The sequence below is a fragment of the Podarcis bocagei genome, assembly GCF_964188305.1.
Source record: "Podarcis bocagei genome assembly, chromosome: 5".
Lineage (NCBI taxonomy): Eukaryota > Metazoa > Chordata > Lepidosauria > Squamata > Lacertidae > Podarcis > Podarcis bocagei.
In genome coordinates this window covers 79174150-79189060 of record NC_138129.1, presented here as the reverse complement: position 1 = coordinate 79189060, position 14911 = coordinate 79174150, and the positions used below count along the sequence as shown (strand labels likewise).

Genomic DNA, 14911 nt, shown 5'->3' with positions numbered 1-14911 from the left:
GCAGGAGAGCAGAACATAAAAGCAGTTTTAGCCAAGGAAGGGGGCCAGAATTACAATGTTGTATGACGTGGTGAACTTACAGATGCTGCTGGATGCATCCTTTATTTTGTAATTAGTTTTGAAGGATTTTGTGTTACAAAACAGACAGGGGTACATTTATCATTACCACTTCATTTACATTTAGTGATACTTTTGTTGCAGACATCTTGTGGCTGGGAGAAAAAAAGAGTGTGTGGGGGGGAGAAGGTACTGTTCTTTTGTTCTGTTGCCTAGTGTAGGGGTTTGTGTCAGCATCATGTGGGTAGGTCCTTTGTTTACGTATTAATTTTTCATTGATATTGTGAGAGATTAGGGGAGTCCTGAGCTTGCTTGGTTGCAGTGTTGCTAGTGTATATGTGGGGGGTCAGGTTAGCCATATTGATTTGTATGATTTGGGGGGGGGGGGAATAGGTCATTGTCCTGTCTATGTGATTAAGGGGGACCATACTGGGGTGAAGGCATCCTCCTTTGCTTGTCCCTGTGCTAGTTTTAAGTTGGTTGCTCAACTTTTCTAATAGGGCAGTTTGCCATACATTTTGGTACCAGTGGTCTGTGTTCATTCCTGATAGGTCCTTGCAGTGTCTAGTTATGTTTCTGGCTGCTGAGAGCAATGCCATCATCCTTTATCACTACCCTTGCTGCTTGGGGCTGATGGAAGTTGGAGAGAGAAGAAAGTTCAGGAGGAAAGATGAGCAGGTCAGTTCTGGACAGCTTGGGCCCCTCAGTTTATCCACTCCCATTTCACTGAGGCAAAAAAACCCAAAACACTTCCACCATGAGATGCTTTAATTCACAAGCGCATGTACAAGTTTCCCTATCCATTTTAAGGGATATCATACAACTGATACCTTCTGCAAAGCCATTCCTGTAACTTCTAGTCTTACTTACATTATAGTTTATTAATAACATTATCTGATGCAAGACTAAAAATACTCTAATAAAACCACTGTGTCAGCAATACTTTACGTAACAGGACAGTGTCTTTGTTGAGCGAGAGATAATTAAAGATATCCGTAATAAATAAATAATGATTCCTTTGTAAATCAGTAGTCAAATCTTATTAGGCAACTAAAAAAAAAAAATGCACATGGTGCAATTTACAAATCCCAAAGGTGCTGCAAATGAAACTGCATACAGCAAAAGTATGCAAAAACGATTGGCAGTGGCAACAAGTACTCTCACACCCCCTTCAGCAATTCTTCCTCAATTATGACCCAGAAAGCGCTACCCTTTTTCCAGCCTGTTTTGGCTGGAAACACTACTGCCAGTAAGGAGAAACAGTTTTTAAGAATGTGCCAAACAAAAAGTCAGTCAGGGAATGCAAATATTCCTGGAAAATACTTTTCAGGAAGTACTCCCCCCCCCCCCAGGCACCCTCTTCTTACTCTGAGGGGATAGGGAAAGGCAAACATTTGATGCAGGCCTGTTTTACAGTGTGTTTTCTTTAAGTTAAGTAACTGAACCAGCTATATAGTTGAGTGTCCATTGAGCATTTCACTGCTCAATCTGCTTTGCTAAAGGGGGTTCTAATTTTCGGGAGAGTGCAGTTAAGATCTGGTTGAATTTCTCGTATCTTTCACTTTGGTTAACTTGTGCTCCTTTGCTGCCCCAGAGCAATCTCATCTGAAATTCTGTTTTGAAGATCTCATTCATCTCGTCATCTGGCTGAAAACCTGATGGGAGGAAATGGAAAACAAATTACTGTAAAATAGCCTTCTCACCATGAAGGCATCCAAGACAAGCACCTTTTACTGCAACAGACTGAAAAGGCCAGCTCAGAAGTCTGGCAATGCTTCTTCTATGCAGGAGCATCTGTAGAAGCAAACTTCGTGACTTGGTGATAAACCACGTTGTTTACCCTACTTTCCTACCACAGCGCTGCAAGGTGTCAGAGTGACATCGCTGAGGTGGTTTCGCCCCAGTGAGGAAGCAGCTTCGCAACCCAATCCTTCTCCTGCTTCTCCACTGGCTTGCACAGGGCTCCGTTAACGGCTTAGGTAAGGGAAGCAGCAACCACACACCTTTCAGCAGAGCAGTTTCATGGAGCTGCCACCTTGTGCAAGCTGGTGGCTCCGTAAAACTGCTTGGCTAAGGCAAGGACAGCCATGCTCCTCAGCAGAGCAGTTTAAAGAAGTGGAAGAACAAGCAGTATTGGCGCCTTGCCGAAGCAGCTTGTTCTTTCCTCTTTACTGGTATGAGGGCAGTTTCACTCAGTGGTATATCGCGGGTGAACCTGGACTCAGGAGGTATATACCACCTGAGTGAAGCTGCTGTTACAGTCTGCCCATAAGGCAAAGGAGCTGCCACTGCTACGCCACTGGGTCAGATTACAGTGGTACCCCGCAAGACGAACGCCTCGGAAGACGAAAAACTCGCTAGACGAAGGAGTTTTTCATTTTCTTAGCCGCTTCGCAAGACGCATTTCCCTATGGGCTTGCTTCGCAAAACGAAGCTTGCCCCGGGGATAGCGGGGAAGCGCAGCGCGTCTTCCCCGCTGTCCCCGGACCTCTTTTGAAGCAAGGGGCAGCGGGGAGAAGATCGCTTCTCCCCGTTGCCAGCCCCTCTCTCCCCGGGCCCCTTTTGAACCAAGGGGCGGCAACGGGGAGAAGCAATTCTCCCCGCTGCCCCTTCCCTTGCTTTAAAACAGGTCCGGGGACAGAGGGGAAGGCGCGGCGCTTCCCCTCTGTCCCCGGACGGTCTCCATAGGAACGCATTGATTGATTTTCAATGCATTCCTATGGGAAACCGTGCTTCGCAAGACGAAAAACTCGCAAGAAGAAAAAACTTGCGGAACGAATTAATTTCGTCTTGCGAGGCACCACTGTATCATTCTTCCACATGACTGCATCCCTAGGGGATGCTCTTCATATAAAAAACTAGCCACTTTGAGGAGGGTACCCGAAGTGGAGGGCTGCCTCCCATCCCCCCAGTGACCAAACTGGATAAACAAGGAAACTAGTTCTGGATCTGCCAATCTCATCCCATAAAGCTTTTGTCATCTTAAAAACCTTTTCATCCAACCATACTTTAAACCTGGTAAGGAGAAATGTTTCTCATAGATGTATCGCCTACAACAAAGCCTAAACATCAGCTTCTTAGGCCCAATTTGAAGCTGTTGTGCTTCAAATATAACTAGTCATGGCAAGTACCTAAAAAGGGCAGGTACTTTGTTCCTCAGTTGAATCGACTTGCAAGGCTTAGCTGGTTCCAGCTTACAACACTGTATAGACATGGGCAACAAGCACAGCATACACCAAAGCTGCTACTTTATGCAGACTGCAAATACCAGAAGGTGCATTTGATGCACATCCATCCTGCAACATCACTCTGCAAGGGAAGCTCTAAGAAACAAGACCTGCTTTCAACAACCCTGGATGTGATTCCATCCCCCCTCATTTCTGTGGAATTAAACAGTGTGCAGCAGTACATTCCCCTCCTACCTGCTAACATCCTTTCTGCATTTGCGCTGTACAGGTCAGCATTCTGCGCTATCAAGCGAGCAGTCGCCAAGTGTTTCAGCATTATTTCGCAGCTTTGGTCCGTGTTCTCCCACACGTCCATTCCATCAAACACAACAGCCTGGCGCTCCAGAAGCATAACAAGAGGCATCAGCAGGGGTACAGTGACCACATTCTGTGGAACGCAGGTTGCCTCTGAAAAGGAGGTAACAAACAAACATTTACATTTTGCCCCCTTGCTAGCTAGAGGAACCAGCCTATCTCAAGTCATACACAAGCAGGATTTCATTAATTTGCTGGCTATGCAGTTCTGTAATATGACCACCAATTCGCCCCAAGCAAAATGCTGGCTGATGTAGATACAACCCCTTTCGTTGGTTCCTCCTGCTCTCCCTAACCATGACTTGTGCTCTTTGTTTGGCAAGTGGATAAAAAAAGTTGACCTGGCCATAGGTTTCTTCTTGTTGCATCACCAGAGAAGCAAATTAGATGTTCAGTGGAAATTATTCACTGTTCCTGAAAATCTAATTCATGCATTGCACATGGATTATTTTGTTCAAAGCATTTCAGTGACAGGGAACGATAGAATACCCCTCCTTCCTGAGTTATTTTTCCCACACAACAGGAATGAACCATGAGTAAGGCAGGATGTGGTTACATCTAATGCATTTTGTCCGTTACCATCACTTTTAGGACTTGGGCTTTCTCCCGCACTCTCCATTAATGCAATAACAGATGTGGCCTATGGACTTGATTAGACTCCACTGATGATGACAGTGATAAATGTGATGCAGCTGCCCTAACTTACCTCTTCCTTCATGCAAGGCTTTGCTGAACGGCTTTAGCTGCTTCTCATATATAATGGCTGTTTGTGTGTAGCAGTGTCTCAGAGCGGTCCACGTTTGCTCTAACTTTGTGACCTGTAGAGGAAGAATAGCTAAACTGTCAAGCAGTCCCTGAACAACACAAAATGAACATGGTGCAACTTAAAAGAAGGGGTATTTCATACAAATCAGCAACATTTTGCTGCTGTACCATCAAGTGTGCAGTTTGCATCCTCAGAAAGCAGAAGCTGCGCTAACATGCTGTATGAAGTGGCAGACTAGAACATTTGCTTGTTAGCTGAAGCCGTCCCAGCCACCAGCCCTGCTAGGTGTTTAAAAAGAGCTCATCCCAGCGAAGGGCTGCAGCAAATCTGCTTCCTTGAAAGGACTCCTTTTTAGCAGTAAACTTGGTTGGGCCCTCCAACCTGTTCTACTCATCAGGGTTTCCCAAATTTTGGCCTCCAGCTGTTTTTGGCCTCCAGCTCCCATCATTCCTAGCTAGCAGGACCAGTGGTCAGGGATGATGGGAATTGTAGTCCAGAAACAGCTGGGGAGCCAAGTTTGGAAAACCCTGTAAAAACAGTTCTTCCCAGGTATCAGATCTGATCCCAACAAAGGGGTGTAGAAAATCTGCCACACTTTGGAAGGACTTGTTTCTTAGCAGTAGGCTTGGGCCCTCCCAAGTCAGCAGTTCAACTCAACAAACCCTCCAGCCTGCCATTTTACTTGTGGATGGGCATTACCCGTAAGATCTAATGAGCTTGGCTACACTAAAGCTAATTCCTGTATAAATGATGAATTTGCAAATCTGGAAGCAAATCACTGATCACCCAGCATATTTCTTAGCGCCTGTTAGGAATCCTTGTGCATCTTGAACTACAATTGTAAATGCTATTCTGCGGTGCCAGAATAAGAAGCACTGTGCACAAGGATGGGAAAGACGTCTACTCGACACTGGCTCAACCTCTAGCACTAGGTTTACTCACCATATTTTAGTAAAGATACAAACGTGAGCGGTAAGGAGGACAACCACAAATACAGTAATGCCACAGGACTGCAAACACTGGGCCAACCCCCTCAATGATCAGGGAAGATGGGACTAAATCTGGAGAACCATTCCTGACAGTAAGGTGGTGTGTTTTTTTACCCAGCCCTGTGGATCATTTTTACTTGCCAGTGAGAGTAGCACTGAAATCAGTTTGGATTCTTTGCTGCTCTTCACTCACAGGTCTGTAGCTCTTTGCCTACAAGTTAATTCTTTATACTACAAAAGGCTTCTTAATTATAGTTGAAATCCAGGCTTACATGCTATTTATTAAGGTTAGTAAGCCAACTATGAACCTTGGTTAATGAGTGAACTTAAACCACAGTTAGTAGACGATTGTTGCTGCGATGGGTTCAAACATAATGCTAAGCTGTGATTTAATAAACAATGGCTTAGTTTTGTGTGTGAACCCCTCACGTGGGTGCAATCTTACAGTCTGCAAAGTGTCCCAGGAGTCATAGGATAGATTGGATCTACCCATCCAATATCAGAGAGGGAGAGCAAATGTTGGAGACACCTCTGGTCAAGCCAGGGTGTTGGGAGGAGGAGAGTCGGGTATTCCAGAACAGGAAATGAACAGAAGAATGCCAGAACCTTATCCAATGCCTTGCTCAACACAAAAGGCAGTTCCTCTTCCCCCACACCTTAAGACTGCATGTTAAATAGTTTAATGTGGCGAATTCCTTTTACCTGAGGCATTTCCAGAGCTTTCATTATAGCTGAAAATGCATACAGATCCCCCATGGAGTCTTTGAGTTCCACAGCGACCTGGATGATCCTGTTTAACGTTGCAACTCGTTCTTCCAAGTTTCCTGTGCAGCCGAGAATATCAACCGCTATCCCTATTGCCATGGTGTTGTGTCTAAAGGGGGAAAGAGATCAGAAACAGTCTTAAGATATCAGGAGAGCCGTGAGATTTCAAGCTGCTCATGGAACTGAATCCAAGCACGAATATGACCTTAAAGTACTGTGGTGATGTCATGCAGCATGCATTTATTTATAATAAAGCAGGAGATCTGAAGAAAACAAGTGCTCTCTGTTCTTAGAGGTTGCACAGCACACTTGCAAGCAGGCACTTCCTTCCTGGAGGAACGTTTCTGAAAGTGTGTCTGTGGATATAGGATGAATTTTTAAAATTATTGCTTTTATAGCTTTAAAAATGCTTTTCTTCTTACTGGTCCCCAAAATAAATTGTCCAATTAATCATTTAGCCGATCAAAATATTTAAGTCAATTAAGTGAATAAAAATTGCAAGTATTGTTACAATACATTTCTATCAATCTGCCGCAGTGTGACAAATCTCTATGTAAGAGGAAAATATTCATTTAGAAGGATCACACAAGAATAATCAACCTGCCAGCTTTCATTGGCTTAATTAATGGTTTATTATCAATGTGGAGATGGCTCCCTCTTAGCTCATTTCTTTGTGCATGCAGCAAACCATGATCCCTGGGCTTAGATTTACATCCAAAATCGGAATTGTCATCTGTTCCGCTCAATCAAAGCAAGATTGGCTTTACTCTATGGTTTGTTTGAAGCATGCCAATCCAGGAATCATGGTTTGTTAACTCTTGCTTGCACTAGGAAAGGAGTGCAGTGGGAGCCCTTTCCATGTTTACAATAAGCCATTATCTATGGTTAACCATGATGTGGAACATGGCCATTGTTTCAGTATGAAAACTAGCCAATCATCAACCTAATTGGCAGCTTTTCAAAATCTTTGGGGCTATTTAAGCAAGCTCCAGCAGTGAGTTTGAGAACATTCAGAGTGAATTCTCTCAACGCCTAACGATCGTTTTGACAATACTCTCCTCGTAGCTACCCACCCTTTCAAGGAAGAAGAAAGGGAAAGGAGAGACAGTAATGCCTGTGACCAGGCATGACGGGCCAACAAAAGAATGCCAGCCCAGTTGGAAGGGCCTGGGAGGAAAGAACTTGCCAGCCCCCATGCTGGCAGCAGAGGTGCCAAGACTGGCAAAGCAATTTGAAGATGTCTGTGACAAAAGCACAGGAGTGGGTCATCTCGTTGCTTGGCAAGAGGAGCAGGAGGAGCTATTTGCCAGTCAGACCATTCCGCGCAATGGGTCTCTCTCTGATCTGGAGCAGGAAACCATGGCAACCACATGGTTGGCTAAAAGCTCTAAACCACTGCATGCAACTTTTTGAAGAGGAGGGGCAGCCTGGTGGCTTTGAATGCAGACAAGGTATTATTCTGTAGGCCTCAAAGGAGGCTTTCAAAGTCCCTGAAGAGATGTTTTGCACTTAAGATTCCTGGGATTATCTGTGTTGGCGACATGTGGGAACATAAGGCATTTAGTTTTTCAGGTCGTGCTACAGATCTTTTTGGACTTATTTCCTGCTTAAGAATACCTTCCATTAAAAAAAAAAAATACTTCCCTCGATATCATAGTTTATTTACAAAAACCTGCTCACAGTTCATGATTAAATGCTTCCCAACCCACCCCCACAATGTTGGTGTCCATGTAAACATGCTCAGAAGCTAATAATAATAATAATAATAATAATAATAATAATAATAATAATAGGTTCAAATTTTTCCTTGAATAGCCATTTTGTAAAAGGTGCTTAGCCTCTCAGCAGCCCACCAAAATCACACCCTATCACTGAGAATCTATTAGCATGTCATCCATTAGGAATCTATGCCATAATAGATAAATAGTGGGAGGAAAGGCAGAACTGACAAATACTTTTTTTACAGAGAAGAACAATGAACCCCTGACAATTTCCCTCGGCAGCCTGATATTTTCCGCAGAGCCTAGAAGGGGAAGGAAACTTGTAAGGTAGCAATAACAGCGTTTACCTTTCAATTATGTCGAGGCGCAGTTGGTGTCCATACGGCAATGTAATAAGTTCCAGGCCTGAATTCACTCCCATGATTCTCCTCATCTCTTCGGAGACCTCCAGTATCCTAGCAACCTGTCAAGTGCAGCAAGAGTGCGTACGGATTGAGTCAGGGTGGAGACAAGGCAGCCTGAACATTAACCAACATTTATGCTGAAAACCCTCAGCAGCCCCAATTGCTCCTTGCTGCTTTACATGCCAGAGCAGCTACCATCCAAAGGCTGCCAGCTTGCTCAAGCAATTCATAAAACGTAAAGCAGCTTCTCTCTCGAAGGGACACATGATTGTTCCGTTCAAACGCTTCATGGGGATCCAGTGTTGGTTATACTGAGCTCCTGCTAGGGTTGCCAACTTTTCAGCCTGCAACTGCAACTGTGCTTTCAATAGCTGCTTTTATCAGATGGTGACGCTTGTCTCCACACTGTGAAACCTGTTGATTTCTACACATGGGTACTTTTAAAGCGACAAAAGAGCAGGTCAGTTTCCCTGCTCCTCCCAACCCCCAGTCAGCTGGCAAACCCCCAAGCTCCCCTTTCCTTGCTGTTCCTCATTCCACTGCAGCCCACCATGAACCTCAAGAGCTGTTCCCCATAGACAAAATTCCACTGAGGTTCCCTTCCATGGTGCTCGCTTGGGTGGAACTGTTACCAAGCTCACGGTTCCTTTCTCATCCTAACACTTAATTCTTTTTGCAACGAATTTTAGCATGTCAATAAGACTGTTTCTCTAGTTGAATTAGTAACTTTTAAAAAAGCCAAGCAAATATACTCAAGTTTATAGATTTCTACTGCATACAGTTTAAGCTATAGGTTTGTTTCAGCTGTGTTGGGAAACAGTAATCAACAAAAATTGAGCACAGCTTAATCCTAGCAGGCAGTCCCAGGACATGGTATAGAAAAGGCACACAATGGGGTGTTGTCAAACATCCCAAGAGCTGGCCATGTTGAAGCTACAGGGGTACTACCAGAGAGATCTCTGTGTGAGATCCTAAGTTTCATCATGGAAGGTGGGTTACAAGCATAGGAAACAGTGGTATGGCTTTCTCATTTACCCTAACTACAGGTGGAGAGAGAGGCAGAGAAAAAGCCCAAACAGAAAGGCAGCAATCTCTAGGCTTGCCAGGGGAAAGGTGAACCAATCAAGAGATCAATCTATGCTAGGATTTGTTTAACCTCCCGCACAGGAACACAACACATTTGTTGCACTAAATGACATGAAGCAAAGCAAATGTACCTCAAAAGGTGAATTTAAAGCGGTTTATTAAGGCCTGATGTGTTTTAAGTCAGACAGCTCTTCTTCAGGGCTAAACGAACCCCTAAGGAATTGGGTTTGGCTGCTGGCGGCTGTCTTGATTAAACTGTTGCCCACAAGTCAACCGCTTTGAAAAGCACTTGAGCCTTTCAATAAAATGCTTCAAATTCACCTCCTTCCTGCATTTTTGTAACCCTTCTGCTAATTGTTGCCATCCACTGGTCTCAAGGGACAATGGAGTGCATCTCCAGTGGTAAAGTCAAACCACTAGAGAATCACAGCACCTGCTGTGGCTGCAGAGACCTCTAACTCCTAACTGCTGAGTTACCAGCACCAAAGTGACCTCTCCAGGGCATAAGCCTGGGCAATGCATATGGAAGTCCTGGGCTGCCCGAACAAGTCCTCCCTCTCAGCCTCATTGATGTGGTCCAAAGGAAAGCAGAGCAATATGTTTGGCACCAACTTGGCTGCAAGAGTTGCCAGAAGGAGGTGTACAAGGTGCCACCCAACCACCTTAGGGACTCCACTCTGGATTTGTTTAGGGTTTACTCCTTAGCCTTTTCTTCTCACAAAGACGTCCCACAAGGCAGAGGGTCTCTGCCAATAGTAGCCATATTATACACAAATGCAACCCCACCCATTCAACCCACATCAGTTGGAGGTGACATGACCCTCGCTGCTAACAAAAGGGGCATGCTGGTGAAATACAGCGGTACCTCGGGTTACAGATGCTTCAGGTTACAGACTCTGCTAACCCAGAAATAGTACCTCAGGTTAAGAACTTTGCTTCAGGGTGAGAACAGAAATCGCACGGCGGTGGCAGCGGGAGGCCCCATTAGCTAAACCGGTACCTCAGGTTAAGAACAGTTTCAGGTTAAGAATGGACCAGAACGAATTAAGTTCTTAACCCAAGATACCACTGTAAAGAGGTATATGTACAATTGTCTCTTCCTTTATGACCACCACGTTACTGTGATTTGCCCAAACACTTAAGTCACTTGTGCATACATGAGGTCCAGGGTGAGATCGCCTGGGTTAGCCATTCACCCCCTTCCCAAGATCATCACCAGGAGATGTGTTACAGCAGCAGGCCTGTGACAGCATTGCCAGCTTTATCACCAAAAGATAAGGCAAGAGAAACATCTGGCACATTTTACAACATCCGCCAGAAATCTTTGATGAGTCATAATGGCCTCATATTTTACAGCATCATCGAAGTATCCAGCATCATCTTCATGAGGGACTTCTAGCCCCTCTGGGCTGCAGGCAGGTGGCACTAAGTGTCATTAGTAATATTACCCTCACTCTCTCTAATAACGGGCCCCAAATGCTACTTGGCTTAACCAATCTCATCTGGAGACCCTCCTGTGACCGGGGCAAATGCAATGTCAGGAGACAGGCAATTCCTCTAGTGCCCGGTTTAAACTGAACATAAATATAGATTAAGCTCTCAGAGTGGAGTGCTCTAAGTAATGAGGAGAGTGCCGGAAAGGTCCTCACCATCCCAATTGGTGCAATGGACTGCAGCTGATGCCAACTTGATTTACAGAATCCTCAAAGAAGCTGTTGATTCTAACAAGCCTGTAATAGCTTTAGGGGGAAGCATTCAAAGGAGTGTCACTGAACCGATGACAGCAAGAGGGGAGATAACGCTGTGAAGCAGTGTGTAGATAATGCCATTTGACACCTGGGTGGTATCAAGCAGGGATTCGAAGTAATGGGTCATTCTCACAGAAAGTGAGCAGGGAAGATGTGCTGCAGCACAAAAGACTGCTTTTAATCCCCATCTCCCAAATAAAAACAAAGCTTATCCCATTAACTTAGGGTGTTTCCATATAGCAAGCTCACCAGCCAACTGTTGCCTCTAAACATGAAACAAAACCTAGAAGAGGTACTTGTGATCACAATAGCTTGAAGTGACCACTGCAGGTTTGTATACAGCTGTTGCCATATCTTCCCACCCTGCCAGTACTTTTGGATAGGCATTTGTCAGCATGGCTCTTGCAGTATGCAATGTGACCAGCCCATAGAATCACAGAATTGTAGAGTTGAGAGAGATCCCAAGGATCATCTAGTCCAACCCCCTGCAATGCAGGGATATCAACTAAAGCACCCATGACAGATGGCCATCCAACCTCTGCTTAAAAACCTCCTCCAAGGAAGGGAAGTCCACCATCTCCTGTTAGAATCTCCTTTCTTGTAACTTGAATCCATTGGCCGTACCCTCCAGAGCAGAGAAAGCAAGCTTGGTCCATCCTCCATGTAACAGCCCTTTAGATATTTGAAGATGGCTATCATATCTCGTTTTTTAAAAAAAATCTCCTAGACTCTCTGTGGCATTCCTAGTGGTATCTATCACAAGGAATCCTGTCCTCTGCAAAAACCTGCTGCTTAAATTGGCAAACTCTAGAGCCTGCTCCCAAGTATACCCCAAACAACTGACAAGAGGATCTAAATTCTTTGTTGCTACAAACACAGATAGCTTCACTTATTTCAAAGACAGCTCCGCTAGAGGGCAGAATTAGCATGCCAGGAATCTTGGATCCAGCTGCTGTGGAGTCTATGGAGTTATTAGCTACCTTGCTGGCTGGCTGCATCCTGGGACAGATACATGGGGAATTGAAAGTGATTTGGGCTTTTACCAAAACTCAGGTGAGATTAATACTCCTACAATAAATGAGCATTCCTCTCTAGCTCTTGCAGCCTCTTCTGCTGATACAATGCACAAAACTATTTCCTGGAGCTGACTGCTGTCTCCTGATCCATTCTGTCTTTCACAGAAACACAGCCATCTAACCCAACCCCTTCTCTCAAGACCAGAAATCCTTTAAGTTTCATCAGACCACCTCACCCCAAGCAAACAATATGGTAGCACTCCTCTTGTGCAGATTTGCAGTCAGTTACTCGCCCAGAAGGAAGAGTTTTTATATAGTGCATCCACTTCCTGACAATCACAATTCCTTCTGGGCAAGTAACGAGCCAGAAACCACTAGCCTTGATCTGTCCATATATGAATGCAGCCAGTCAAATCAGCAACGGCACCAACCGGCTGAGCTCAGAGGAGGCAGGTCTAAATTCAGCTCCCTTCTGCCCCTCTAATTGCTATGATTTAATTGAGGCTACACTGTTCTGGCTGCTAGGTCAGACCTGGAGTCAAATGTGCTGCATTATGCTGTTCTGCATTGAGCGTGCAGAAGCAGAAATCAAGCACCATGTGTTCTGTGGCTCAAAAAATGCCTTTCACCAGAGATGAGTTGGTGCACAGGCTGCATGAACCCTCTCCTGCCACACTGTCCTGCTTGTGTTAGGGTCCGCGTTGGATTACTGCAGTGCACGTGTTATGCGAGGCTGCTTTTGAACAGCATTTGAAAACTTGCCACTGGTCCAAAATGTGGCAGCAAGCGGTGGAACCAACAAAATAATTTTAAAGAACATACTGTACACATGTAAAGCACAAGAGAACCCTGGAAACTGTAGTTTCCCCTCATAGAGCTATTGCCTCCCAGCACCCTTAACAAACTACAGTTTCCATGATTCTTTTTTTTGGGGGGGGGGAGTCATGTGCACTGGATGTACTTTAAATGTAGGGTGCGGATGGGCTCCTTGTCATTAAGAAGGATCCGCCACAATGAAATGCCCTTTTCCTAGGTTACTAGTTTAGACAAATTCCTGGTCTGATCTAAAATAGCTACTACTCTTGAAAGGACACTTCCCTTTAGCGTTATTTACCATATTGGCCGGAATGGAAGACGCACCCGCAAATAAGCCACACATTTAAAATTCAAGGTTTATTTGTGGGTGCAGCCCACCTCCTGGCACTACCTCCCCAAGCCAGTGCTGGGGGAGGCTTGGGAGTGGTGGGTAGGCAGCAAGCCACTGCCCTGCGCTCCTGGGCTGCTCGGGGGGGGGGGGGGAGAGCCATGCAGTTTTGCCAGTGGCCTCCCCCCATTCCCCCTTCCTTAGGAGGCTTGGGAGCAGCGGGCAGGCAGTGCGCTGCTTCCTGGGGGGGGGGGGAGCTGCACATTAAGGTCATGAATATAAGCCGCTCTTTAACTTTTTACGGCCCAAATTTGGGGGGAAAGTGTGGCTTATATTTGGGCCAATACAGTACTACTACCTTTTTTTTAAAGAAACAGACAGTTTACCTTGCAGTCCATTTTAAGCATATGCAGAGCGATTCTCTTTGCACTGTTGTTTGTGAACAGCTCCTTCACCCTTTTCAGCATGGCTGTCTCCAAGGGTTTGTTTTCCAAGGGAAGGAGCTTGGACTCAAAATCGTTAGGCCTGAAACTGGAGAACATCTCAAGAACAGGCGCGACAAAGACGCTGCTCTCTTTGCACATCTCCGTCTGGGCCACGAGTGGGTCCGCAGCGCTCAGCAAAGAGTCATTGTCGCCCAGGATCAAGTAGCTCCTTTTGGAATGCCTGGATGAATGTGTCCCATTCTCCCTCGTTGCCAGATGCTCTACAAAGCTGTCCTTCTGGCATAAAGGTTGCTTTGTCACCCCGCAGTCTGTGGGAAACGCTGCGTTCAATTCACAATACAGGGCCTCCGAACCGTGCGGTGGCCTCAGAAAGGGGACTTTGCTGGGCTTGGGCGGAGGCCTGGGGTACAGCTGGCTGTCAGAACCCCTGAGAGCATCGATGAGCTGCAACTCAGAGGCAGCTCTCCGGAACATCCGGGGGCTCAGTGCGGGCTCACTGCCTGTCCTGAATGCTGGCGACTTGGGACAAGGGCTGGTTTCAACTTCAGTTCCCTGAGATGGGTACCTTGAACCTGGAAGTTAAAAGGAGGAGGCAACACAGGTTAGGAGCTAACAAATGGCAAGGGAGCAGCGCTTGTCAGGGAGACAGAGAAGGAAGAAGACTTCCAAAATCTAGAATCACATGCCTTGGCAAGAAATGGCAGGCTTTCCTTCCCATCCCAGTCATTGCACAGGTGATGGGTGAGCAAGGTGTTGAAAGGCCGCAAGTGTGGCTGACCTCAGGAGTCACTCACGCAAAAGGGTATCACAAAGCAATCTACCCCTGTCAGGTTTTCACACACTGAAGTGGCCTTGTGAAAGTCTTCACTCAACAAATTACTGGCTGTTTTTTGAAGGGTGGGGCATGCAGGCAACATGCAGCCCCCAGGCCCACCTTCCCTCCTCTTCTGTGCGCTGCAATGTACTCACATTCGAGAACTGGAGTCCCCTGAAGAGCACAGAGGAGGGAGGGATGCACAAACCAGTCATTCTCTGTAATGTCCTGGAGCTGAACAGAGAGGCGTACTAGGCTCCCTTGTGCCCTTACTAGAGGAGCTGAGCCAGAGTGGAAAGGCATGATTTTTGCACCCCTCTGGGCCTCTGCCCTTGGCAATTGGGCCAAACCCTAGGTACGCCCTTGTCTGGAGAGGCAGGAGGGTTCAGAGAGAAAGAAACCGGGTTCTGTCA

At 45.9% G+C, this 14911-nt stretch overlaps 1 protein-coding gene across 4 annotated transcripts in view; it reads right to left on the bottom strand.

Moving 5' to 3' along the window:
- Nucleotides 1-807: 807 nt before the first annotated feature.
- Nucleotides 808-14911, bottom strand: part of BCAR3 (BCAR3 adaptor protein, NSP family member) — an 87743-nt gene continuing 73639 nt past the window's right edge. For all 4 annotated transcript variants that reach the window (XM_081194979.1, XM_081194980.1, XM_081194982.1 and 1 more), the window contains 6 exons: nucleotides 13625-14256; nucleotides 8188-8303; nucleotides 6057-6228; nucleotides 4306-4417; nucleotides 3480-3692; nucleotides 808-1712 (listed from right to left, as the gene is read on the bottom strand). In XM_081194979.1, the coding sequence (XP_081051105.1) occupies nucleotides 1534-1712; nucleotides 3480-3692; nucleotides 4306-4417; nucleotides 6057-6228; nucleotides 8188-8303; nucleotides 13625-14256 (1424 nt within the window). In that variant the 3' untranslated portion in view covers nucleotides 808-1533. The remainder of the gene's footprint in view (nucleotides 1713-3479; nucleotides 3693-4305; nucleotides 4418-6056; nucleotides 6229-8187; nucleotides 8304-13624; nucleotides 14257-14911) is intronic.